At 37.6% G+C, this 25,759-nt stretch overlaps 1 protein-coding gene across 1 annotated transcript; it reads left to right on the plus strand.

Moving 5' to 3' along the window:
• Positions 1-608: 608 nt before the first annotated feature.
• On the plus strand, positions 609-1,235 carry LOC149822092 (U-box domain-containing protein 27-like). The gene has a single exon (XM_089980215.1). It carries the CDS (start codon positions 609-611, stop codon positions 1,233-1,235), a length of 627 nt encoding a protein of 208 aa, XP_089836341.1.
• The last annotated feature ends 24,524 nt before the right edge of the window (positions 1,236-25,759 follow it).

A 25,759-nucleotide genomic window follows, 5' to 3' on the forward strand; every position in this document is an offset into this window, starting at 1 on the left:
ACACAAAAAGGATTTTTATTTACTTACAATTTCCATTTGTAATGTACGAGATCGCACACGAAACGATTCCAAAAATTCCCTTCCCAACTAATTCACCATAAAAGCAAAAGGAAGGAAATTTCGAACAATTCAACACTTGTTTTACTCTAATTTCTTCCTCACTCATTCCAGAATTCATAAGAATCTCCAACTCTGCATTCGCTCGCTCAAGATCCATCCAAGAAATCACAGAAAATCAACGAAATCAATGCAAAACTCGTTTTTAACTTCCAAATTAACATTAAAAAACAGAATTCTCCTCAGCACTTACAATTTACATTTGGAATTGAAAGATTTACTTGGAAATATTTCGAAAAAACTAATCTAAAAACGCAGTTTCATCCACAAATCAACATGCTAAAAACAAATCATTTTCACTAAAAAATCCATCAGAAGCTCACCAGATTCTGTTAAAAAAATCACCAAAATTTGGAGCAGTTAATGTGTATCGACCGTTGATTGTGTCTGTCTTCCACGTGGCAAGTATCTTTTAGGGTTAATGGCATGAAATATGCCGTTAAGCTTATTTGGGTTAAAATGTTTCTCCCCCATCTGTAAATTAAGAAAAAATGCTGAAGAACGATCTCTGTATCACGGTGCCGAGCTTCTTCAGGTGCCCCATATCGCTGGATGTGATGAAGTCGTCGGTGAGCATCTGCACCGACGTCTTCTACGACCACTCCAACATCCAGTGCTCGCTGGATGCTGGCCACAACACCTTCCACGCCACCATGCAACTCATCCCATCCAAGGACCACCTCACCCTCCAGTGTCTCATCCAGTCTTGGTCCTCCACCACCACCTCCTTGAACCACCAACCCCACGACCACTTTCCTGACCTCCATCGTGGCATCCGTAACAGTGATCTCGGCTCGATCGCAAGGCTCTCCACCGTCGTCCGGTCCGGCAAGAGGAGTCGAGACGCCGTTGTGAGCGTCGGAGGCGACACCGCTCTTGTGTGTGCTCTTCACATGGAGAAGGGAATCCAGGTTCTCTGGGAGGCCGTCAAGGCGCTCGTGCCGATCCTGGCTGCCCGATCGGATCAATGGCCAATGGAGATGCTATCGACGCCGGATGCGCTCGCCTCCTTGGAGGCCGTCCTCTCCCATGGTGACGGCTCGGAGGTAGTGGCGGAGTGCACGAGGGCGGTGAGGTACTTTTCTTCTTTTTTTAACAAAATAAGGTTAACGACGTGATTTAAGCCATTAACCCCAAAAGATGCTCACCACGTGGCATCAGAAGGTACAAATTGGGGGTCGACGTATAAGGTCCTTCGAGCCAGTAGGTTATATGTTCTTCCCCGAAGAGGGCAGTTAGCTACATCTTGTGTTCGGGGTCCCAATGAGCACCACGTATTTAAGCATGTGCGTCTCGTATCCCATGTTTGTCAGCATTAATTAGCGTTGGAGTTTGATGTGATTGCAAAGACTTAAGTACCCTCTCCTGCATTGGTGCAAAAAAAATGACGATTCTAGAAAAGGAGTGGTTGTAAAGACTTAAGTGCTCCGAAGATGATTATTTAAGACCCAGTCTCTGCACTGCAGGATTATCCGAGAAAGAAATCTCCCACGGAGGAGGCCATGAACATCAACCCTCTCACTCTCTCTCTTCCTTCTCTTTCTGCTTCTGTGCACATCCAGCAGAAGATCCTACATTGCTCCATCAAGCACCAACTGACCTGCACATTGACTGTTGTGGAGCCTGATTCAGAGTTTTTACCCTTACAGAAGGAGGGTTTGGGGGCTCCTCCCAGCGTGTGTAGCATCATTCAACTAAATGAGTTGTGGATCCTGATTCAGAGTTTTTACCCTTACAGGAGAGGGGTCTAGGGGCTCCTCCCAACGCGGGTAGCATCATTCAACTCGAAGAGTTGTGGAGCCTGATTTAGAGTTTTTACCCTTACAAAAGGGGGGTCTGAGGGCACCTCCCAGCGTGGGTAGCATCATTCAACTTGATGAGTTGTGGAGTCTGATTCAGAGTTTTTGCCCTTACAGAAGGAGGGTTTGGGGGCTCCTCCCAGCGTGGATAGCATCATTCATCTTGATGAGTTGTGAAGCCTGATTCAGAGTTTTTGCCCTTACAGGAGGGGGGTTTAGGGGCTCCTCCCAGCGTGGGTAGCATCGTTCAACTTGATGAGTTGTGGAACCTGATTCATAGTTTTTGCCCTTACAGGAGGAGGTTTGGGGGCTCCTCCCATCGTGGGTAGCATCATTCAACTTGATGAGTTGTGAAGCCTGATTTAGAGTTTTTGCGCTTACAGGAGGGGGGTCCGGGGGCTCTCCCCCGGCGCGAGTCCCGCCCCTGGTGAAGGGCTCAGGGGCAGCGCCCCCCAGACCAAATTTTTTATTAAACATCTATCACATGGACCAAATGTTTAATATATATATATATTAAACATGATCCAAGAGTTGATTCCTACAAAATCTATCATGTTAAACACATCTACGAGGTTACATCATGTCAAAACAACTAGCACCATAAAATTCAAACTAATAAGCACAATCAATTATTACCCCCCCCCCCCCCAAAAAAAAAAAAACACACACACACACACACACATATCACTATAAGAAAAACCCTAATTAGCAACGGATATTTGCGACAGATTTTTTTCGTCACAAATTAACGACGGATTTAGCGAAAGAACATTATTTGTCGCCAATCTTTGAAATAATTTTGAAATTAGCGACGGTACAAATTCTGTCTCAAATCCATCGCTAATTATCAACAGATCGGCAATAAAAAAATTTCGTCGCAAAAACTGTAGCAACTTAGCGATGGAATTAGCGAGGAAAATATTTTGTCACTATTTAGCGACAGAAAAATTCCCTCGCTACTTTTTTATTTAAACCGTGCACAAAATTTTCCCTCTCTCCCCCGTTCGAAATTTAAACTGATGTGAGATTTAAACCGTTCTCAAACGAGCGTTCTTGTGAGTAATTTCCCTGCCTCCGTCCTGATCTTCCCCTTCGGCCCCATCGGAGCTCAGGCGTCGAGGAGGTCAAGCGACCACTGACAAGGCTCGCCGGACGATCCCGCTGGCCGATGAAGCAGAGCCTCATGCTTGCCACCGTAAGGCTCGTCAGATGATCCTGCTGGCCGATGTCGACTGTTGCAACGATCGTTAAGCCGTCTCCCAACTTCAATGCAGCAGAGAAGGGCGGGGGAATCTTGATGAAGGGCGTACAGATCGCGGGGCGGCCGCTGTACTTGGACATGCAGACGATGTCATCGGTGGACCCGCGGGTGCTGGACGCGATGCTGCCCTTCTTCACTGGCCGCTTCGGCAACCCCCATTCCCGCACTCACCTCTATGGCTGGGAGTCGGACGAGGCGGTCGAGCGCGCCAGGAAGCAGGTCGCTTCCCTTGTGGGCGCCAACCCCAAGGAGATCTTCTTCACCTCCGGCGCCACCGAGTCCAACAACATCTCCGTCAAGGTCCTCATGCGCTTCTACCACGACAAGAAGCGACACGTCGTCACCACCCAGACCGAGCACAAGTGCGTCCTCGACTCCTGCTGCCACCAGCCTCGTCTTTGTCATGGCCGTCAACAATGAGATCGGTCTATTCCGACCTCTACGAGACCCAATCAGAGATCTTGGGGCCGAGGGAGTATGGCTTGCTGGGATCCGATGGTGGGTCGTCTTCCTCCTTCTCCGCCGTCGACAAATCGGTTCAAGTCCGGCCTATTGCCGCCGGAATACTGCCCGACAGGGAGCAATTTTTTAATTTTTTTTTAAATTTAGCGACGGATAATATCCGTCACTAATCCGTCGCTAATTTAAAATAGTAAAGGACTCGCGACGAATATTATCCATCGCTAATTTAAAATAGTGACAGACTCGCGACATATCATTTCTGTCGTTAATCCATCGTAAATTAACGACGAAAGTAGCGACGGATAAGTTTTGTAGCTACTTAGCGTTAAAAAATTCGCGATGGAAGCTATCCGTCGCTAAACTATTTAGCGACGGATTTAGGTCGTCGCTAATCCACAGGTTTCTTATAGTATATATATATATATATATATATATATATATATATATATATATATATATATATATATATATATATATATATATATATATATGATAACTAAAATATATAAACTAATGTTAGGTTCTTTTTTTAAATTTCACCATACATATGCAATTTAGATGCAGGATTTTATTAAAAGAGACTCTCGGATTATCCAATTATGATGTATAAGAAGGATATTTGAGGCTTGAAAATCAATGACTCAAAATTTTTATAAATATGCAAACATAAAGAATTATATTTCTTGATCTGATTACGATAATTCAATAATCGATTTCAAGCAAATGAACCAGGCCAAATATATTTGCAATGTTAGATTTATAAAAAAATTATGAAAATCTCGATTCATACTGGTTTACATATTTGACTGGCTTACATATTCTAATTTTCTTATATATATATGACAACAAAATTGGGCTTTAGCTACCGCGTTTCAAAAAGAAAAAAAAGCAATTTGTCATAAAACCACCCATGAGAATTGATGAAAAATGTGTGTTAAGAAGGTTATGCGTCGTTAAAAATATATGAAACTGAAAAACCAACTATTTTGGCATTTTTTAAGTATGTAAAAGCTTTTCATCGTCATATAAGGTATGGGACAGAGCAAATCTTTTTTTTTTTCTAGAGAGAGAGATGAGGTTGAACATGTTGACTCTGAGGATATGTTTTGTTGCATTCATATGTGATTTTGAACAAATAGTATTTGCACAGCTAACCAAACATGTGATTTGGAATATACTGTAAATAAGAAATTAACAAAATTAAGGATGGCAATGGACCGGAGCCGGGGTGAGGGACAGGGTCTCCACCCCCGCCTGGTCTCAAGATTAGAACCTCCATCCCCGCACAGAGATGGATTTTATCCTCCACCCTCGCCTTCATCCCTGTTTCATGTCCTCCATCCACGGTTCAAACGGGGATGAGGTGGGGTGGGCACTACAAGCAAAACTCTAATTAGCGATGAAAAATTTTGACGAATTTTTTCTGTCGCAAATTTGCGATGGATTATCTAGAGAAAACTATCTGTCGCTAACAATCAAATTATTTATGGAATTAGCGACAAAAACAATTCAGTTATAAATTTGTCGCTAATTAGCAACAGATTCATGATGGAATAATTCCGTCTTAAACTTCGTTGCCACTTAGCGACGGATCAAAGATAGAAATTTTTTGTTACGATTCCGTCGCTAATTAGCGATAGATTCGCGATAGAATTTTTTTGTCGCTAATCTATCGCTAATTTCTCTCGTAAAACCCTAATGTGAGCCCCTTTCTTTTCCTTTCTATTTCATCCCTCGCCCGTCGCCCATCGTCTGTCGCCCGTCGACCTCCCCCTTTGACTTAGTCCCCCTCTCACCTTCGCTCCCCTCTCTTTCGTTCTCATCATTTTTTTGGCCGACGAGCCCCGTCCGACAACCCCCTTCTGACCTCACCCCATCTCCCTCTCCCGACTCCGGTCTTTCTCGTCTGCTGACACCAACGCTGGCTCCTTTCAGGTAACCCCGACTCCCCTCTCTCTTTCCTTTTTCGCTGGCCGACGAGCCCCTATCTTTCCCTCAGTTTCCTTTTTTGCCAGAGAGGGGCCGAGCCCCCTAAGTGTCTCTCAGTCTTACAGACTGTGAGGGAGGGGCTCGCCCCCCTCCCTGTTCTTTTTTCTCCAGGGAGGGGCCGAGCCCCCTCCCTGTCTCCCTGTCTTACGGGATACGAGGGAGGGGATCGATCCCCTCCCTGTCTCTCTATCTTACGGGATGCGAGGGAGGGGCTCGACCCCCTCCCTGTTCTTTTTTAGCCAGGGAGGGGCCGAGCCACCTCCCTGTCTTACAGGATGCGAGGAAGGGGCTCGACCCTCTCCTTGTTCTTTTTTCGCTAGGGAGGGGTCAAGCTCCCTCCTTGTTTTTTTTTCGTCAGGGAGGGGACGAGACACCTCCCTGTTCTTTTTTCGCCAGGGAGGGGCCAAGCCCCCCCTCCTTATCTCCCTGTCTTACGAGATGCGAGGGAGGGGCTCGACCCCCTCCCTGTTCTTTTTACTTTTGCAAGTCAAACTGACCTTTGAAAAAGATTTTGAAAATAACTCGCCTCCGTTTTTAAAATGCGGGATGATTCCGAAGAATGGGACTCGCCTGTCGGTACGAGGTTCAACCGTTCCTGGCGCCTTTACCAGGGGTAATTGAACCAATGATCAATTGTATGCTTAACTTTGCTCAACTTGTCTAAATCATGTTCTATTTCCTAAATGCACAAAGAATCAGGCATGTGCTATGAATTTTCTGAAAATGCATATTTGAAAACATGATGTTTGATTTGAATATCGGAAAATATTTGGAGAATTCTTGGAAAAGATGTCACTTGAAAAATCGTAAATCATGGAGGAAGAACATTTCTGAGGAAAATGAAAATCGATTTTTTGAAGAATCTAGAGGTTTTGTGAAAATCGATTTTGAGAAAGGTGAAATAACTTTGGAAAATTTTGATTTTTTTTAATTCAAACTTTGAAATTGAATATATAACTGGGAAAATCAGGATTTTGAACTTAGTAAATGCTTGAAATGTCATTGGAAAATCAATGTTTTGAGAAAATCGATTTTTGAATAAGACTTAAAAAATTTTTGAGAAAATTGATTTTCTGATTTGGAATTCGAACTTGCAAATTGAATGAAATGAATGAATATGGATTTGAAAGACTTGATTTTAAGAAATTGATAAAATCTTTTTTGTATTTTTGAGAAATGCAGTGCATTTTGAAGTTAGCATAAGAGTGTAGGCTGAATGAAGCTAATACGAAGATTACAAATCTAGGTATCATTCATATTCTGACTATGGCCATAAATACAAATTCCACTAAGTTTGTCAATTCCATAAGAGCTAGTGCATGTGCCATTCGTGTAGACCACAGTGGATTTGTAAAGAATGTGCATGAATTGGCATACATAATAGTTATATATCAAAGTTTAAAACTTTATGCAATGCATCCTATTCAATGCAGAAATTGAAATTCTTATTCCAAATTTAATTACAATTTACATCACTAATCAAATTTAAATACAGGAAAATAAAGTCTTCAATGTCCCTGCAAAACTAGAAAACTTGTTAGTGAAGATATGTTGGCTTTTCTAGGTTTATCCAGCAATATATGGAAATTGCTGGATTTTGCTAAATATAAGCCATTTTCCATATGATTTCCTTATATAAACTTAATAAAATATGAAATAAGATGGAATAAATATAAAAATGGAATTTGAAATTTCGAAATTGGGGTCAAAATGACCAAAATACCCATGATAGCAAGACTATGGCCTTGAAATCAGGGTTTTTAGAAAGATATTTTGTAAAATACAACTTTTGAAATACCAATAATGATAATTTAACTCAAATATGATATGACATGATTAAAAATGATAAAATTAGGGTTTTGAATTTCGAAATTGAGGTCAAATGACCAAATTATCCCTGATAGCAAGACTATGACCTTGAAATCATGGTTTTCTAAAATAGGTCTTGATAAAAACTTGGGATTTATGATTGAAATAAACACAAAATCAAACATGAGACACCCTAATATGATTATAGACTTGAACAAACCCTAAAAACACACACTTGTGCACGAAAACCAAGAAATATCACAAAAATTGTGATTTTGGCAGTGTTTCGGGATCCTGGCAATTTGATTAATTCAAGCACCAAACAGATTCCAAAATTCATAAAAATTGGTACCTGCACTTGTTATGACCCTAAAATCAGATTGAAATCATAAAAATAATTTTTTGACATTATTTTAATCCGAAAATTGCATTAAAACCTTAAAATATGCTATTTTTGACCTAGGTCACAAACCAGTTTCAGAGTTAGACCCGAATCAGGGGCAATCCTCCATCAAAACTTCTGAATTTTTACAGAGGCAAACTAGATATAAAAACAAAGGTTTTTCTTTTTACAGATTGGAAAAATCATCTTCGGTTAGGGAGAAACCCTTCCGACAATCTGAACTAAAATATAACAAATCTATCAGGGGTTAAAACAGCTACTTAGGATTGAAAATACAGAAATAAATAGCAAACCTAATAAAAAATTTCTGAAATTTTAGCAGTAAATAGTAGACAGAAAAATAATGAAACTCTTTTTTTACATATTATGAATCAGATCTGTGGTTTCAGATCTATGGTCATTACAAGCCTGATTAGGGTTTTGGCAAACCCTAACGAGTTTTAAATTTAAAATCAGACTTTCTGTCAGAGGAAAAATACTAAACCAAGGCCAAAAATTACCAAAATTTCACAGTAAATATATCATCTCAACACAAATCCACAGCACTTTACGGATCTCAAATCGGATATTGGATGAGAAAAATAACATAACAGCAAGTTACCTCTTGAATTTAAATAACGATTTTAAAGATTTAAAATCATGGTTCGATATCTGATTTTTCTGACAGGGTTTCCGAATTCCAAAACATCCAAATTTTTTACAGTAGTTCACTGACATACCCATGTTTCACATATTAAAAAATCAAAAATTTACAATGAGTGATTCAATACGAAATAAGATATTCTTTGCTGATCCATGCTTAAAAACACACATAAATCTAATGAAATCTAATGAAATCTAATAAACCATGCATTAATTAATGAAAACAAGAAAAATAGTAAACAGCAAAACGAAATTGATTTCTATGTTAAAACACATGTAATAAACATAACTAAGTAAAATAAATAAATAAAAACAGGGAATCCATGGCTGGAATTTGATTTTACCTTAAAAAGCATGGATTTGACCCATTTAACGGGTAAATCGCATGTTTTAATGGTTAAGAACATGAAAAACCACGCTATAATCGATTCTAATGGATTAGAATCCCTGGAAAAACATCAAAACAGAGTTAGATCATCTTCTTGAACCTCTCTTAAGGTTCTTGGATTTGAATCCATGGTTTAATCCATGGAATAGATGGAGCCAATGGTTAAAATTGATTTAAAACCATTAAAAACATTAAATAAAAAACTAAAAATTAAAAAAATAATTACCTTGAGGTTGCTGCAATGGAGGAAGGGCTAGAGAGGAGAGAGAAGCTCCAAGAATTGCTAAAGAGGTAGCTGGAAAAATCGTCCCCCCTTATGCTCCTTTTTATAATAAAAAATTAGGTTAAAAATTAATAATTTTAAAAATTTTGGACTTCTAAAAGGGGGGCGATTTTGGGGTGGAGTTACCTATCTACCCCTAGTCTAAATTATCCTAATTAATTCCTAATTAACCCCTAGCTAATCCTAAAAAAACTCCAAATGTAGCGCCACTTGGCGTTTTTCCACATTTGGGTTTTTAAAGTTTTAAAAACCTCTAAAAATACTAGTTTAAAAACCAAACTTTAAAAATGAGTTTTCAAAATAGATTTTGACTCTTCTAAACTTCTAAAGCTAACCAAGACACTGACTAACCCTAGTCTAGCCCTGACTTTCTCAAATGTGGCGCCACCTCGAGTGGACCTCACTTGAATTTTCAAAAATGATTTTAAAACTTGAAATTGAGAGAATTTTCAAAAGATTTTCAAAAGTAAACTTGAAATTAAAAGTTTTGAAATGGCATAGAGTTCCAACTGGGTCAGAACACCTCTGGATATGGTGCCAACTGAGTGGGCCCACATAAGGTTTTGAGAAATTTAAAATAAACACTGAAAATAACTTTGAAAAGAGGTTAAAATCAATAATTAAAATTCAAAATCTTTGAAAATAGAGTCTCAGGCGAACTGGAACTCCGTGTTAGAGTCCTGAAATTTTAGGACTCTGAGATTTTGAGTTTTAAAAGCCACATGAAGGAGTTTCTAAAAAGATTTTATAAAAAATGATGAAACGAGTCAGAAAATACAATCAGGGTTAGACTCCTAACTCAATCAGAACTCTGAAATAGAGTCCTGGATTAACTGAACTCTACAAAATGACCTAATCTTTGAAAATAAATAGAAATAAATGAAAAATGGAAGTAACAACAGACTTCAAAACGGACTCCTGACTGGACTAGGACTCTGGGATAGAGTCCTGATCGGACTGAAACTCTAGATTTTTTTTTTGTATTTTCTGAAAAACAGATGAAAGAACTTGTAAAAACAATGTAAACAATAACAAGTATTGAAATAAAACAGAGTTCTGATTCAACTGAGACTCTATGGACAGAGTCTTGATTGAACTAGGACTCTCAAATTTTTTGGATTTTCTTAGAAAACAAATGACAGGATTTTGAAAAACAGTTAAAAATAGGATGAAATTGAAGTTTTGGTTCAGAGTCCTAATCTGATTAGAACTCTGAGAAAGAGTCCTGATTCGATCAGAACTCTAAGAATTTTGGTTTTCTGATAAGAAAATGATGAAATTTGGGCAAAGCTTTTGAAAACCCGTGAAAATGAAGTATGAAAATCAATTTTGGATAGAGTCCTGATTCGATCAGGACTCTGGGGTAGAGTCCTACTTTGATCAGGACTCTGGGCTAAAACCTCAGAATTTTGAAATTCTTTGATAAAAGTATAATAGTTTTGATAGATGGAAAGATTTCTGAAAGATTCTCTCAAAATTGAAATCAGGATCAGAGTCCTGATCCAACTAGGACTCTCTGAACAGAGTCCTGTTTTGACTAAAACTCTGAGTTTTTGACTCATTTTGAAAGATTTGGTTAAAAACAGGTAAAAATAGTGACAAATGACAAAGTCCCAGTCCAACTGGAGCTATGAAGAAGAGTCCTAATCGGACTGAGATTCTTGAAGAGGAGTCCTAATCCAACTAGGACTCTAGGATTTTGGCCAAAACAGTAGATTTTAAAAGGTTTTCTCCAAAACAGGTAGAAAAGGTAGTAAAAAGTAGAGTTCTGATCCGACGGGAGATTTTAAAAGGTTTTCTCCAAAACTAGGACTCTGAAATTTTTGGAGATTTTTGACAAGTAAAGGAATCCAGAAGTGACACCACCTAAATGGGTCTCATCTGAGAATTGAAATCAGTTGAAAATTGAGTTTAAAACAAATCCAGATTATTTTCTGAGAAAACATTTACATTCACCATGAATGCATGATAAATCAAATATTTTCTTCATCATAGCATTCTTATGATTCTCTTTTAACTTGTTAGGATAATATCCATACCATCATAGGACAAAATGGCTGCAAACCGTGAATGAATGTACCGTAGGATAGGTGACAATGAGGTATCTCTTGAATATATGGATGGTGTTGACAGTTTTATTGAATTTGTAACAGCAAGTGTCAATACAGTGAATCCCACAGGTCGGATTAGGTGCCCCTGCACGGTGTGTAAAAACAATCGATTTGTAGAACCTCATGACGTTAGACATCACCTATACATGAAGAGTTTTGTGAGTGATTATTAGAATTGGATGCTTCATGGTGAAGAATTTTGAAATAATTTTGACGCACGGGTGGATGTGGTGCACGATAATCCATATGTGGATTTGATATTTGATATCGCAGGACCAAAATTGGAATCTGCTATGGGTCCTAGTGATGTACCAACTGGGGTAAAGGAAGAACCAACAAACAATGCAACTAGTAGATTTTATGATTTACTTAGAGATGTTGATGAGCCACTTTGGAATGGTTGCAAGAGTTACACTATCTTGTCTGCAGTTCTTCAACAAATGAATTTGAAGTCCGAGTATAATTTGAGTCAATCATGTTTTGACCGTCTGTGCTCTATTGTGAAGAGTATGTTGCTCAAAGATGAGAAATTGTCATAAAAATTCTATCGTGCGAAGATTATGGTCAACGCTTTAGGTATGGGGTATCAAAAGATAGATGCTTGTCCAAATCACTGCATGTTGTATTTCAAAGATCAAGAAAATAGCAGATCATGTCTGTCATGTGGGTATCCTCGGTTCAAGCCAAAGACAAGAGACAATGGTAGCACGAGGTCAAAAGAAGTGCCATACAAGTCGCTCTGCTACTTCCCTCTCACCCTTATATTGCAACGATTGGATATGTCTTCGAGAACAACTACACAAATGAGATGACATACAAATAAAGTTCGACATGATGAAGACAAGATCACACATCCTGTTGACGCGGAAGCTTAGAAGCACTTTGATCGTACTCATCAGACCTTCACAATGGAAGTGAAAAATATTAGGCTCGGTTTATGTATAAATGAATTTAATCCATTTGGGAGTAGATCAACCCCATGCTCGTGTTGGCCAGTATTTATCACCCCAAACAACCTTCCTCCAAGCTTGTGTATGAAGCGTCAAAATATTTTCTTGTCTCTATTGATCCTTGGCCCAACGTCTTCGGGCCAAAATCTTGATGTATATTTAAGGCCATTGATTGATGAACTGAAAATACTATGGGATGGCAGTGTTCTCACGTACGATGCCCACAAAAAACAAAACTTCAATATGAAGGCTGCTGTTCTATGAACAATTAGTGACTTCCCTGCATATGGTATGTAATCTGGTTAGAGCACACATGAAAGGTTGGCATGTCCGTACTGCATGAAGGATACAAAATCTTTTAGATTGACGCATGGAAGGAAGTCATGTTGGTTTGATTGTCACCGTCGATTTCTACACAACAACCATCCGTTCCGATGACAAAACAATGTGTTCAAAGCAGACACAACTGAAATAGAAGGTCCACCTACACGGTTGTCTGGCATAAAAATTTTAAAACGATTGCGATACTTTCCATATGAACTGACAGATGCCCGTAGTGCGATGCCCTTTCTTAGATTTGAGAAGGATCACAATTGGATAAAAAAATCTATATTTTGGTAACTACCATATTGGCTGACCTTATTGATACGGCATAATTTGTATGTGATGCATATGAAGAAAAATGTATTTGATAATGCATTCAATACGACAATGAATATTAAAAGGAAAACGAAGGATAATCCGGAAGCCCGTATAGATTTAAAAGTAATATGTAAAAGACCAGAATTGGAACTCAAAGAGTACAATGGCAAAGTACTAAAACCAAAGGCAAGGTACGTACTTGGACCAGATCAAGTAAAGCAGGTATGCCAGTGGTTGAGACAATTGAGATTTCCAGATGGATACGTTTCTAATATTGTTTGAGCTGTGAAGATAGACGAGGGACACCTATATGGGTTGAAGAGCCATGATTGTCATGTTATCATGCAATGATTGATTCCGCTAGCATTCCATGATAAGTTAGACAAACCTATATGGAGGGTATTATCCGAGTTGAGTCGATTTTTTAGAACATTGTGTGCATCAGATGTTGTAGTAACTGAGGTAAAGAATGTAGAGGATTCTGTCGTCACTACTATTTGTCAGCTAGAGAAGATATTTCCTCCAGTATTTTTCAACGTTCTGAAACATGTGATTATACACTTCCCATATGAACTTAGGGTTGGTGGTCCTATGCAATATCGGTGGATGTACCCATTTGAAAGGTATTTTTTTTATATTTTTCTCTCTAATGCTATTGGAAATTTATTCTATTACGAGATGTATATTGTTGACAGATGCATATTTGACCTCAAAAAAAAGGTTCAGAATAAAGCAAGAGTGGAGGGTTCAATTTATGAGGCGTACACTTTAGAAGAGATTTTAAATTTCTCATCTATGTACTTTGAGCCTCACATTTCAACACGTTACACTTGCCCACCTCATAATAACGATGAAGAATAAGTTATTGTGGCTGCCAAACTATCGATATTTAAATCACTTGGGAATGCCTTTGGCAACTACCGGTCAAGACTCTTGGAAGATCGATAGCAAGACGCAACACAAATCTATATCCTTTTTAATTGCTCAGAGATCGACCCCTACATTGAGTAAGTATACATAATATGTTACACTAAGTTCTCTACGTACATGGTTTGGTAATATAATTATTTGTTAAGTGCAGATGATTTGATCTGGAGTTGCGAAGAGAACTTTCCCATCTCACTGATTCAAAATTACAAAAAGAATGTGAAAATAAGTTTGTGGCATGGTTGAAAGAGTTGGTAAGGATGATGACATATATTTTTTTCGTGTAAACAACAATATTATACTTAATTGGTCGTGTTTACAGTCATTGTTTATGCTTGTAGGTCCGTCATGATGATGTTAATGACCAAGGAATATGTGATTTACAAAATGGTCTGACCAAAGTTGTGCAATGTTACAACGAATACATCGTAAATGGTTATCAATTCCATACAAAATACTACGGTATAAACAAGTCAACGATGAATAGTGGCGTGTGTGTCAAGAATAGCAGTTACGGTGAAAATGAACTTGACTACTATGGTGTTATAGAAGAAATAATGGAGTTGACTTATTTAGGCATAAATAACAGGGTAACTTTATTCAAGTGTCATTGGTTTGATCCCACGACAACAAGAGTCGACAAAGCCTCATGCATTGTGAAGGTGAATAATAAATCAAGGTTTGGAACATACGAACTATTCATATTAGCATCGCAAGCTCAATAAGTTTACTATACTTCATATCTGAATACAAGGAAGTCAAATAGAAATGAATGGTGGGCGGTTTGTAAGGTGAAGTCTAAACTATAATTCGAGTATGATCAATTACAGGAAGACAAGATTATTGAAGATGATGATTACTATCAATCAGATGATATGTATGACTTCTCTTATGGTCACGATGTCACACATAGTCTGCATGTCACATCACCATTGTCCGATGGCACACGTATAGAAGAATGTGATCCAAATGATATACTAAGTGGATGGGCGCCCAATGAAGAAGAAGAGGACGAAGAGGAGGAGGAGGAAGGAGAAGAATATGAAAGTCAAACAAGTGATGAGGAAGCATACTCGAGCTAATGAAATACATTTTGTAATACATACCTTATGTTTGATGTGAATGATTTAAATGATTTGAATATATTGAAATGTATTGCAATGATTTGAATGTATTGTAATGTTTGATATGAATGATTTGAATGTATTGCAATGTTTGGCATGAATGATTTGCAATATATTGTAATGATTTGAATGTATTGCAATGATTTGAATGTATTACAATGTTTGAATATATTGCATGCAGTTATTTTCGATTTGATTATGTATCCACGAAGATATAGAGTTATGTAACTGATCCAAATAAAATTTTTGTTTATTAGAATATGGTTTGTGGAGGTCACAGTGGTCGAGCACCCAATGGTAGCCAGTCTCAGCCTTCATCTTCATGGGTTGCTTCGATAGGTATATCATTTAACTAATTATATACTTGATTAGTTTAAATGTGTATTGTGTGAATTTCTAACTCAATTTTCTATAGGTGATGTTTCGTCTGCACATGACCCACCTACACCATCTATTCATACACGTCACAAGACAATGCCGGATATAGGGTCTTCTTAGTCTGACACACGATGACTCATTTAAATAGTGTATATCGATAGTCGACCGTAAGTATTTCATTGTCACTTGTCTAATACGTATCTTATAAATAGTGTATATCGACAGTCGATTGTTAATGTGTATCAATTCATGTGCAACATGAGGTTCGAGCTACAAGAAGTAGTACAAGAAATTAGGAAGTCACTACTGCAATATCTTTCAAGACCGGTCGCTCAATGAAAAAAGTACCTAAAGAAGGTGTTAGACAGATTATTGTGCTCATTCATGATATACAATCGTTTATCATAACTAATGTGTTTTATATTTAATTTTTTGTTATAGTCATATGTGTTAACTTTCTGAAAGTATTTGTAGGCTTTGCATCGCTTCGCGCGTGCGAACGAGAAGAAGGACGCGAGGGTAGTGTGGCAGAAGGTGGCTGCCAATCGATTTGCCGACATACTGCATAATATGAAAATTACAACAATAAAAGCAGCTGGTGGGATAAATGATCCACTGCAATGGAAGGGCCATGACCCTTCTACTATCAGGAGAGATTATTGAGAGGAAATGTGCGACAAGTGGGCGAGCAATAAATTTCGAAACCGCTCAGCAAATGCTGCATAAAACCGAGCGAAGATGCCCGATGCCCATCTACACACAGATGGATCTAAGACTTTTGAGAGCCACCAGAAGAAAATGGTAACTCATCAATATATATTGTCAAATTTATAAGTATTTCTGCATGCTTTTTAATTGATTTTTTTATCATTTAACCTTGTAGGAAGCAGAAAAATGAGGCATTGTACCTTATAAGGATGCGTTTGTTGAAACACATAAACGTAAGAGCACGAGAGAGTTTATATCAGAGAAGGCGAGAGCGACATCGATATGTATTTATTGTATTAATAAACATTGTAATATACAACTTACTATGAATTATATTATCATAAATATTATAATTCTTAATTATTAATTCATATTGTAATCATTACTTTGTAGGAGTCATACGAGCAGTAGATGGTAGAGCGATATAACAATGACTTTACTCAGCATCCGCCTTTTGATCCTGCAGCAAGAGTGACTGCAACCAGTGAACCCAAAAAGGGTCATGTGTTCGGGTTTGGGAGTAACATGAACACCACACCAGTCGTTGCCTCCTGCAGCCGGGGCTCTCAGAGTTCTCACGCCAGCATCAACTCCCACCATCCGATTGACCTTGCTATGTCTTGGGATGGTGTCTGTCAGCATCTTGAGAACAAAATGTGTAACTTTTTACATGAAGCCATTCTTGACCTTGTCTATAATGAGTTGTGCAACTTTTTTCGGGATAGGAGAACTTCGTCTGATATATGAAAGTTTTTTGACTGCCTTATAACACATATATACATGATTGAAACAAAACACATATATGCATGATTGAATAACTATGAAAGTTTTTTGACAACCTTAGAACACATATGAGCATGATATTAGCATATATGAAAGTTTTTTAACTGCCTTATAACACATATATGCATGATTGAATCAATATAAAAGTTTTTTGACAACCTTAGAACACATATATATATATATGATTGAATCACTATGAAAGTTTTTTGACAACCTTAGAACACATATAAGCATGATTTCATCACTATAAAAACTTTTTACTGCCTTAGAACACATATATGCATGATTGAATCACTATGAAAATTTTTTACTGCTTTAGAACACATATATGCATGATTGAATCACTATGAAAGTTTTTTGACAACTTTAGAGCACATATAAGCATGATTTCATCACTATGAAAGTTTTTTTAGTGCCTTATAAAACATATATGCATGATTGTGATACATAACACATTTATTTGACAACCTTATAAACATTATGCATGCGTGAATCACTGTGATATTTTTTTGACAACCTTAGAACACATATTTGCATGATTGAATCACTATGAATTTTTTTTGTTAGTCTTAGAACACATCTGAATTTTGTTATTGTCCTTCACTTTATTGCTAGTCTATGTGTCATTCAACCATTTACTTTGATTGCATTAGACTAGGTGCATTTCATATAATTTATTTCATTATATTTTGTTTATCAATACTAACATTTTGGTTCTCTTGTAAGATGCTGGAGATGATCAGCGTAGAGGAGCTGATGGAGGCATGGATGGAAGGACAGATCAAGACAATGAAGAGGATGATGCCCTAAATCTTGGCGAGGATTAGATTTATTTGTTTAATTTGTTTCACGTACTTGTAACTAATTAAAACTTGACAAGGACTGTACTGTAACTTATAACTTGTGTTAGATTTATTTCACCTGCTTTGTATATGTATTTTTTATGTGTGCTTTATTTTTTATACATAGGCTATATAAATTATATAACGAGAATTTTTTTCGATATTCATATTTAAAAAAAATATATTTTTTAAAAATTTGCAACGGATTAGCGACGAATATTATCCATCGCTAATATCCATCGTCAATTTAAATCAGTCGATATTTTGCGATGAAATTTAATCCGTCGCTAATCCCTCGCTCAATTGGCGACGAACATTAGCGACGAATATGTATTCATCGTTAAATTTTAGCGACGAAATACATTCATTCGCAAAAACCAAACCAGTCCTTATTTAGTGACAGATTAACGACAAACATTATCCACCACTAATCCATCGCTAATTAGCGATGGATTTATGAGAGATAAATTCTATCATATTTTAGCGACCAAGATTTTGCGACAACCGATTTTCGTCGTTAATCCGTCGCTAAACACGTTAGCGATGGATTAACGACGGATAGTGTTTGTCGCTAATCCGTATTTTTTTTTATAGTGGGGGCTCTGTTTCCCGTAGTCTATTGCCATCCTTTAGAAGAACTGGGGATGGGGCGGGGCAGGGAAAAGTGCTAGTCCATCCCCGCCTCCATCTCCGAACATGGATGGATTTTAACCTTCGTCCCCACCTCCATCCCTGTTTCATACCCTTCATCTCCGGTCCAAACCGGACAAGGCGGGGCGGGGCCCGCTTTCCCCGGATCCACTCCACTGCCATCCCTAAACAGAATGTGATTTGAAATGATCTCATGTGAATCACTTGAGATTTGGCATAGTTCAGGTTTAAATAGCATGGGTGTCACCACTGTATAAGCTGAAGCTTGCCGACTACGTTGGTGGGTGAGGATAAGCTTTCAAAATTTTATGATGACAGGACATCGATTGCAAGTACGGTAGGTCTACGAGAGAGAGAGAGAGAGAGAGAGGCAAACAAATAATGTTCGTCTGGACAAAAGAAAGATAAGGAGAGAGAGGGAGACGAAAACGACAAACAAATATTGTTCACATCAAGAAGAAGACAGCAAGTCATTGGATAATTATCACTCCTGAAGCAATTACAAACTGTTGCTCAAATTTGTACTTAAAACGAATTTTAGGTAGAGATCAATTTTGTGCAACACTCTGTAATGTACTTCTCTCTCATCCTTCGGTGAACTTACCAACTTCCAAAACCTTCCGCATCAAGCATAAAATACTTCTCATGAATCCAATCTTTCTTTGTCTTTATATGCCTATAGCATGCATGCTCATTCAAAAATTTGATGTCTTCTCAATTTTTTTTTCAAAATAAAAATGACATGACACTACGCTGAATATTTCAAAGAATTTTAAATTGTTTTACGCTTTGATTATTATAAAAAAAATATCTTACCCTGCCAAACAATTTGAGATCAAGTGCAAGGTGATTGCACACTAAGTATGTTGATGCACCTCTATCACCCACCATTCACTGTTGGGCCCTACAGCTGACAGGCTACATCCTAAAGATGGTGGGTGATCAGGTGCTGCATCACACACTAAAAGTGTGCAATCACATTGCACCTAAGGGTGGGCATCGGGCCGGCTCGCCGGCTCAGACCCATTTAGAGCTCAGCCCAACGGGTTTTAAGTGCGGCCTGGCCGGGATATGTCTGCCCGGTTCTTAATGAGCTCGGGTTTGAAGAGCAGCTAATGGCTTCACCCATTAGCCTAATGGTGCTAATGTTTAATGGGTCAGTCCATTTTAACCCAAACTTATTTGTAGGTTATTTTTGAATGTTCATAATCTTATAATACCAAAGGCAACAAATTAAATGAAAGATCAATGCATCTATCTAATTATCATTCTATTTTCATATAATCAATGAAACTAATTAAGTAGTAATAGTTACCAAGTTATTATTTAACCATATATTAAAAAAACAATTAAATAGCTTAGGTCTATCGGGTCTGCCCAGTAGCTTGTGGGCTGACCTGGGCCCGGCCCATGTATATAACAGGTCGAGTTTCGACCCAATAGCTAACAAGTCAGGGCCTAAAACCTTGACCCAAACCTGGCCTTTGGTGGGCCGGGTCGGCTTAGCCCACTAAAATGTTGTGCCATTGCCCACCCCTATTTACACCTCATAGTACCCATTAACAAAATCTAATCCCAATGCAAGTGCTATGATATAACCGTTAAGTACGTTTACAATATGCTAAATTTTCCTTTTCACAAGAAAGGTGTTGCTTATGCTACATAAGAGGTGCATCCTATCTAAAGGTACATTCTTTATCCAAACCATATGTATGTATCCTTTCTCAAAAAGTCACTTTTCAAACGGTGACCCTTTTACATTGTCGGGACAACAACCATAAGTACGTCAAGCAGAGCCAAAGCGGCTAGGTCTTTGATCTTGGGAGCAATCTCTTCATGTAAATATAAAAAAAAACAGTGACCTTTTTTTTACTTTTTTAGTTGCACTTAAAGCCAAAGTAATATTGAATGTGATAAGTGACGTGTAATTTGAGAAGCAACAAGTGAATGTTTGAAAAATGCCTTAACTTGTAAAACTTGAAGTACTTAGGGGTCGTTTGGATGAGAGGGGGGCAAAATCTCGTTTTGAAAAAACCAGGTTCTTAAGTTATTTGGGTGACCAAAAACCCAAAAAAATAAGATCAGGATAAACAAATGGTGGTCACTTTCTGGTCAGAAAATGGATGAGTCGATGTTTGCCTTGCTAGGTGGCACTAGCCCGACCATTTCCCAGTTAGTGGTTGGCTAAAAAATGGCCGGTTATGTAATGCTTTGAGATTTTTAATCATTTGTAAAACACATAAAAAATAAGTTTTTTATTTTAATTATTAAAATAGTCAATGAAAACCATTTAAATTTTGGTTCAAAACCCCAGCCAAGTTACATTCTATACAATATAAGACTGAATTTAATATATTCAAATTCAACTCTCGAGAAAAGAAAATGATTGGCTATCGATGTCGTTGCAACATCCTACATCTACTCAACAATTATACATCACATTTCATCTAAAATCCCATAAAAAGGGTAAAGTCTGGTAGGTCTACATTAGAACACATGATGAGTGTACAAAGTTAATACATATAGCACATTAATGATAACATAATTTATTCAATCAGACATTCATGATGTGTATTTCAATATCAGATGTTACGGTTCATAAAAGCATGAATATTTATAGAGCAATTTAACAAGGAGGCAATACAATATGCTTCAAAAATAATACCTATGAAGTAACATGCAACTTTATTCAGAATATAACCATGTACTATTAGGGTATATTTTTATTTTCAAACTGTGTAAATAAGGTTTTTGTTTCTCTTGATTACAGTCTCCTCAGGTACATAGAGGCATACAATGCAATAAAAAAGAATATTTGGGGTGTTTATTATGTTGTGTTTTATGTTTCCTTGTGGTCAAACTATTCGGAGTCCAAAGCGGGCGATCCAAGATCAAGAGAAGTTCCAACAGTGATAAATGTTCAATATAAGATGTATTCTGGACTAGTTGCAGTAGTTGAAAATCTATCACCTAAGATACGTTGATAGCCTCACTCTTCTAACCTTTGAGTGACTGAAGACTATTGAGACATTATTTCTATAAAATATAATATTGTCATTGGAGGCTTGTACCATCTACCTCTCCAAGTAGACCATAAATATGAATGTGTTTAGGGTTTTTATTATTTTATGTGCCTCATATCATTAGGCAATTCAAGGTTCAATAACCCTTTACCCTTCCAAGGTAATCATGATTCATTTGTATGTACCCAACCTATTCAATATTACTTAGACGCTTTTATCCCCAATAAACACTTTACCTATCAAGGGGAATATTATAAGTGTGTATGTGCATGTACTTTTTATGGTATGGTACATCTTTCACACCTCACAGTTTATATCAACCCCAAGCTCGTGTATGAGCCAACATAAGTACTTGCATGCTTATATTACCTCACATATCACACTGTCATGCACCCCGATGGCACTATACGGGTTCTTTAAACTCTCGACTCCTACATGAGTTATGCATATATCGTGTCACACAATTATCTAATATTTCAACATGCAAGCATAGCCAGCAGGGTTTTTTGACTCATAATTTTAATATTTGAGTTTAAACAATTCACTGCATACATGTATCATTACGTGTCATTTTTAAAAGCATATCATCACATGCATTAACATTGCAATACAATTATATGTGAATTATAATCTTCCTCATAAATGACATTTGTGAATCCAATCATAAGAAATTTTATGTATGCATTATTAAAGTTTGTAAAGCCTGCAGAAGCTCATGAACATGTGAAAGTTCATGCGAAAGTTCATAAACATCTGAAAGTTTGTAAGCATGTGAAAGTTCATAATTATGTAAGAGCTCATAAATATTTCACAAGTTTGTAAAAGGCTCATAATTATTTCAAAAGCTCATAAATATTTCAAGAGCTCGTAATTATTTTGAGAGCTCGTAATTATTTCAAAAGCTCATAAATATTTCTTTATGTATTTTTTATATAATATATATTCTCATATATATAACTATATACCTATTTATACACATATAAAAATGAGTATTTATGTATTATATAAGGATACAAAAATTGACATAAAAACCTTACTTTAACATGCATACATTAGAATCGCACAATCATATGAGTTCGCATAATTTTACTACCTCAAAGTACACAAAAGAACACCCATAGGGATTCTCCGTAGTCCACGATAAAAGATGTGTTCATCGTCAAATGCGAACATGGTCAAAGATATGCAAGTGCCTTGGTTTTTGAGTTGTTAGCAAGAAAATATGTGTGCATGTTGATATCACACCATAATGTGTGCCTGACGTTAGAGGCGGTAGAACAAGCCATGACGAGTGGCAGTGGATCCAATGAAGCAAGCGGCTACTGGTGGCATCAGGTCACTGACAGAACCATCGATTCAAAGTGGTTTGGCCATGGTGGACTAAGCTAAGCTCAGTTCGGTTAGGCCAAGCTAGGCCCAAACCGAAGGGAGGGGGGGGGGGCAAGCTGCACATAAATGAGAGGGGGAGAGAGACGGATGTCTACTCCTCTCGTTTTGAGAGAGAGAGAGAGGGAGAAATAAAAATGAGAGAGAGAGGGTGAGCATATGAGAGTTGAAAATGGGGAGGGGTATTTATAGTAAACAAGAAAGAGGGGAATCAAGGGTGGTATGCAGATATCACATCGTAATGTGTGCCCAACGTCAGAGGCGGTGGAACAAGTTGTAATGAGTGGTGGTGGATCCGGCGAAGCAATCAACTACTGGTGGCACAGGGGTCACCGACAGAACCACCAAACCAAAGTGGTTTGGCCATGGTGGCCCGAGCTGGGCTTAGTTCAGTTAGGCCGAGCTACGCCCAAACCGAAAAAGGGTGGGAGGGGGGGGGGAGGGGGGGAAAGCTGTGCACAAATGAGAGGAGGAGAGAGGGGTGTTGATCCCTATCATTTTGAGAGAGAGTGAGGAAGAAATAAAAATGAGAGAGAGAGGGAAAGCATAAGAGAGATAAAAATGAGGATAGGGTATTTATAATAAACAAGAGAGCGGGGAGTCAAGGGTGGTACATGGTGGGTGAAGGAAACATGATAAGTGAGGTTGTCATGGTGAGTTAAAGAAGGGGAGCAGGTGAGGGAAAAGCGGGATGGGATGGGGTTGGTGAGGGAATTAGAGAGTAAAAACGAGGGCTGAGGTGAGAGGTGAAGTGATGGGGTGACGTGGTGGTGGGTCTTGAGCCTTGGGTTGGATTTGGATTTGGATTTGGTAAGACCCATTTAGGTCTCATTAAATCTAAATCTAATCTACTACCTAATATATATAATTAGATTCATTTAGGTCCCAAGTGAACCTCAATCCTATTTAATTTGATGGATCCATTTAGGTCTCAAATGAATCTAAAATCTTATTTTTTAATGAAATCCATTTGGGTCTTCAAATGGATCTAAAATCCTATTTTACTTAATGGGACCCATTTGAGCCTCCAAATGAATCCAAAATACTTTTTACCTAATGAGATTTATTTGAGTCTCAAATGAATCCAAATCCTATTTATTTAAGTAAGATCCATTTGGGTCTTCAAATTAATCTAAATCTCTTATATATCTGGTTTAAACCCCATTATAAGTCTAAACCCTACCCAAACTCATTTGGGTTAACCCGAATAATTGAAAAATCCAAATTTGAATAACTTAAGATCCAAATACCTTATACAACACCTCATAATTCTCCAATTAAATGTTAAATAACTTAAATAAATGCTTAAATATTATCAATAATTATTTACTAATTTATTGATCGATAATGACAATTCTAACAAAATGTTAAAACAAACCTTTTTATTTATTTTAAATCTCAAAATTTTGCGGGTATTACAGGCTAGCCCAATAACTAAAAAAAGCTTAAAAACAAATAAAATATGGCTGGCCATTTTTCTGTTCATGGCTAGCCGAAAAAATGGCCGAACAACATGAAATGTTAGAAAAAATAAATAAATAAAAAGTTTTCTAGACATTTTTGGCGAGCCATTGGCCGAATAGGTACCGCCCTGACCAGGAGACACCAATCGAGTCATTTTCCTGCTGGTGGCTGACCAAAAAGAGGTTAGGGTGGGGTGGAAAACTCTCTCCCCCACAAACCAAGTTTTCAACTTGTCCGGGGGGGGGGGGGGGGTCATTTAACCAAGTTTTGAATAAAAGATGGTTTTCGAACCAGGTTTTGGCATCACCCAAATGACATCAAAGCCTGGTTTTACCCTCAAAATTGAGTTTATGCCCAAAACTCAGTTTACAACTGGGTCTTAGGCGTCATCCAAATGGGCCAAAAGTGGTGACTCCTCTCTCTCTCTCTCTCACACACACACACACACATACACGCACACACACACACACAATATCTTTTTCTCCCTTTGTTTTTTCTGGTAGACTCAAACAACAGAATTCACAAGTTAGATGTTTTTTTGTTGAGAATTCTTTAGATTGAGAATTTTCATTTCCATGAGGTTTAAATTTCTAAGAAATCAAATTCCCACTTATAATAAGCGGTAATTCCGGATATCCTTGAGAGTGCATTGTGGACACGGCAGAATTCTAAGGAAAGAATTTTTTTCCCATGCAATGAATTCTCATGTTTAGTTATGTTACGAAATTTGTTTTGAGAATCTCATACTCTGCAAATTTGTTTTGAGAATTCTCATGTTTAGTTTTGAGATTTTTTAAGTTAGAGGATTCTTTATGTTGAGAATTCTTTTGATTGAGAGGTATCATTTCCATAGGGTTTCTTCCCAACATGAGCAAATACATTTTTTGAAAGTTATGAAAGATGTTCGTACTGCCTTTGTAAAATAACATGTTTTCTAAAATGCCTCATAATTTGATGAAATTCTCTTCATGTCTAAATTTTTTATTTTCAATTTTTTTTAAGAATATTTTTGCCATTTCACAAATATATCATGACCTTCGCAAATCATATTTGTGAATGTCTCCAAAATGTGCGAGCCTCCTTTTAATAAAATCGCATAAGGTGCACATGCATGAAGATGTTTTTAAGTGTATGAGGGCATTCACATGTGAAGGGGCACAAGCAAGAGGATGTTTCTAAATATGTGAGGATATTCACATGTGAAGGTCAGGACATTCACAAATGTGAGAGTATTTAGTAAAAGGAGGTTCCCAAATTTGAGGATGTTCGCAAACATGATTTATGATACAAATGCCCTCTTTTCACAGTAATGGTTTTCGGGGGGTCGGATTCATCTTCCACGAAAGATCGGTAAAATCTATCGTGGAGCTCTCTTTCGTAACACAAACACCCCTTAGTAGAAAAGCACACTTTCCACTAGCTTTGCAAATTACTTCATAATCGATTCTCTCATCTTTCGAAACACAAACGCCCCTTAGTGGAAAAGCACGACTTTCCACTCACTTTGCAAATTACTTCATAATCGATTCTGTCATGCTTACTATCATTTCTTCTTCATTTTATATTTTTTATATTATTATATAATATATTTTATTACACCAAGTGTTGACATGTTTT

Source organism: Nuphar pumila, chromosome 11, assembly GCF_984573655.1.
Source record: "Nuphar pumila chromosome 11, dmNupPumi1.hap1.1, whole genome shotgun sequence".
Taxonomy (NCBI): domain Eukaryota; kingdom Viridiplantae; phylum Streptophyta; class Magnoliopsida; order Nymphaeales; family Nymphaeaceae; genus Nuphar; species Nuphar pumila.

Coding starts and splice junctions, on each gene's coding strand:
- LOC149822092 (XM_089980215.1), top strand. CDS start 609: ATGCTGAAGAACGATCTCTGTATCACGGTGCCGAGCTTCTTCAGGTGC.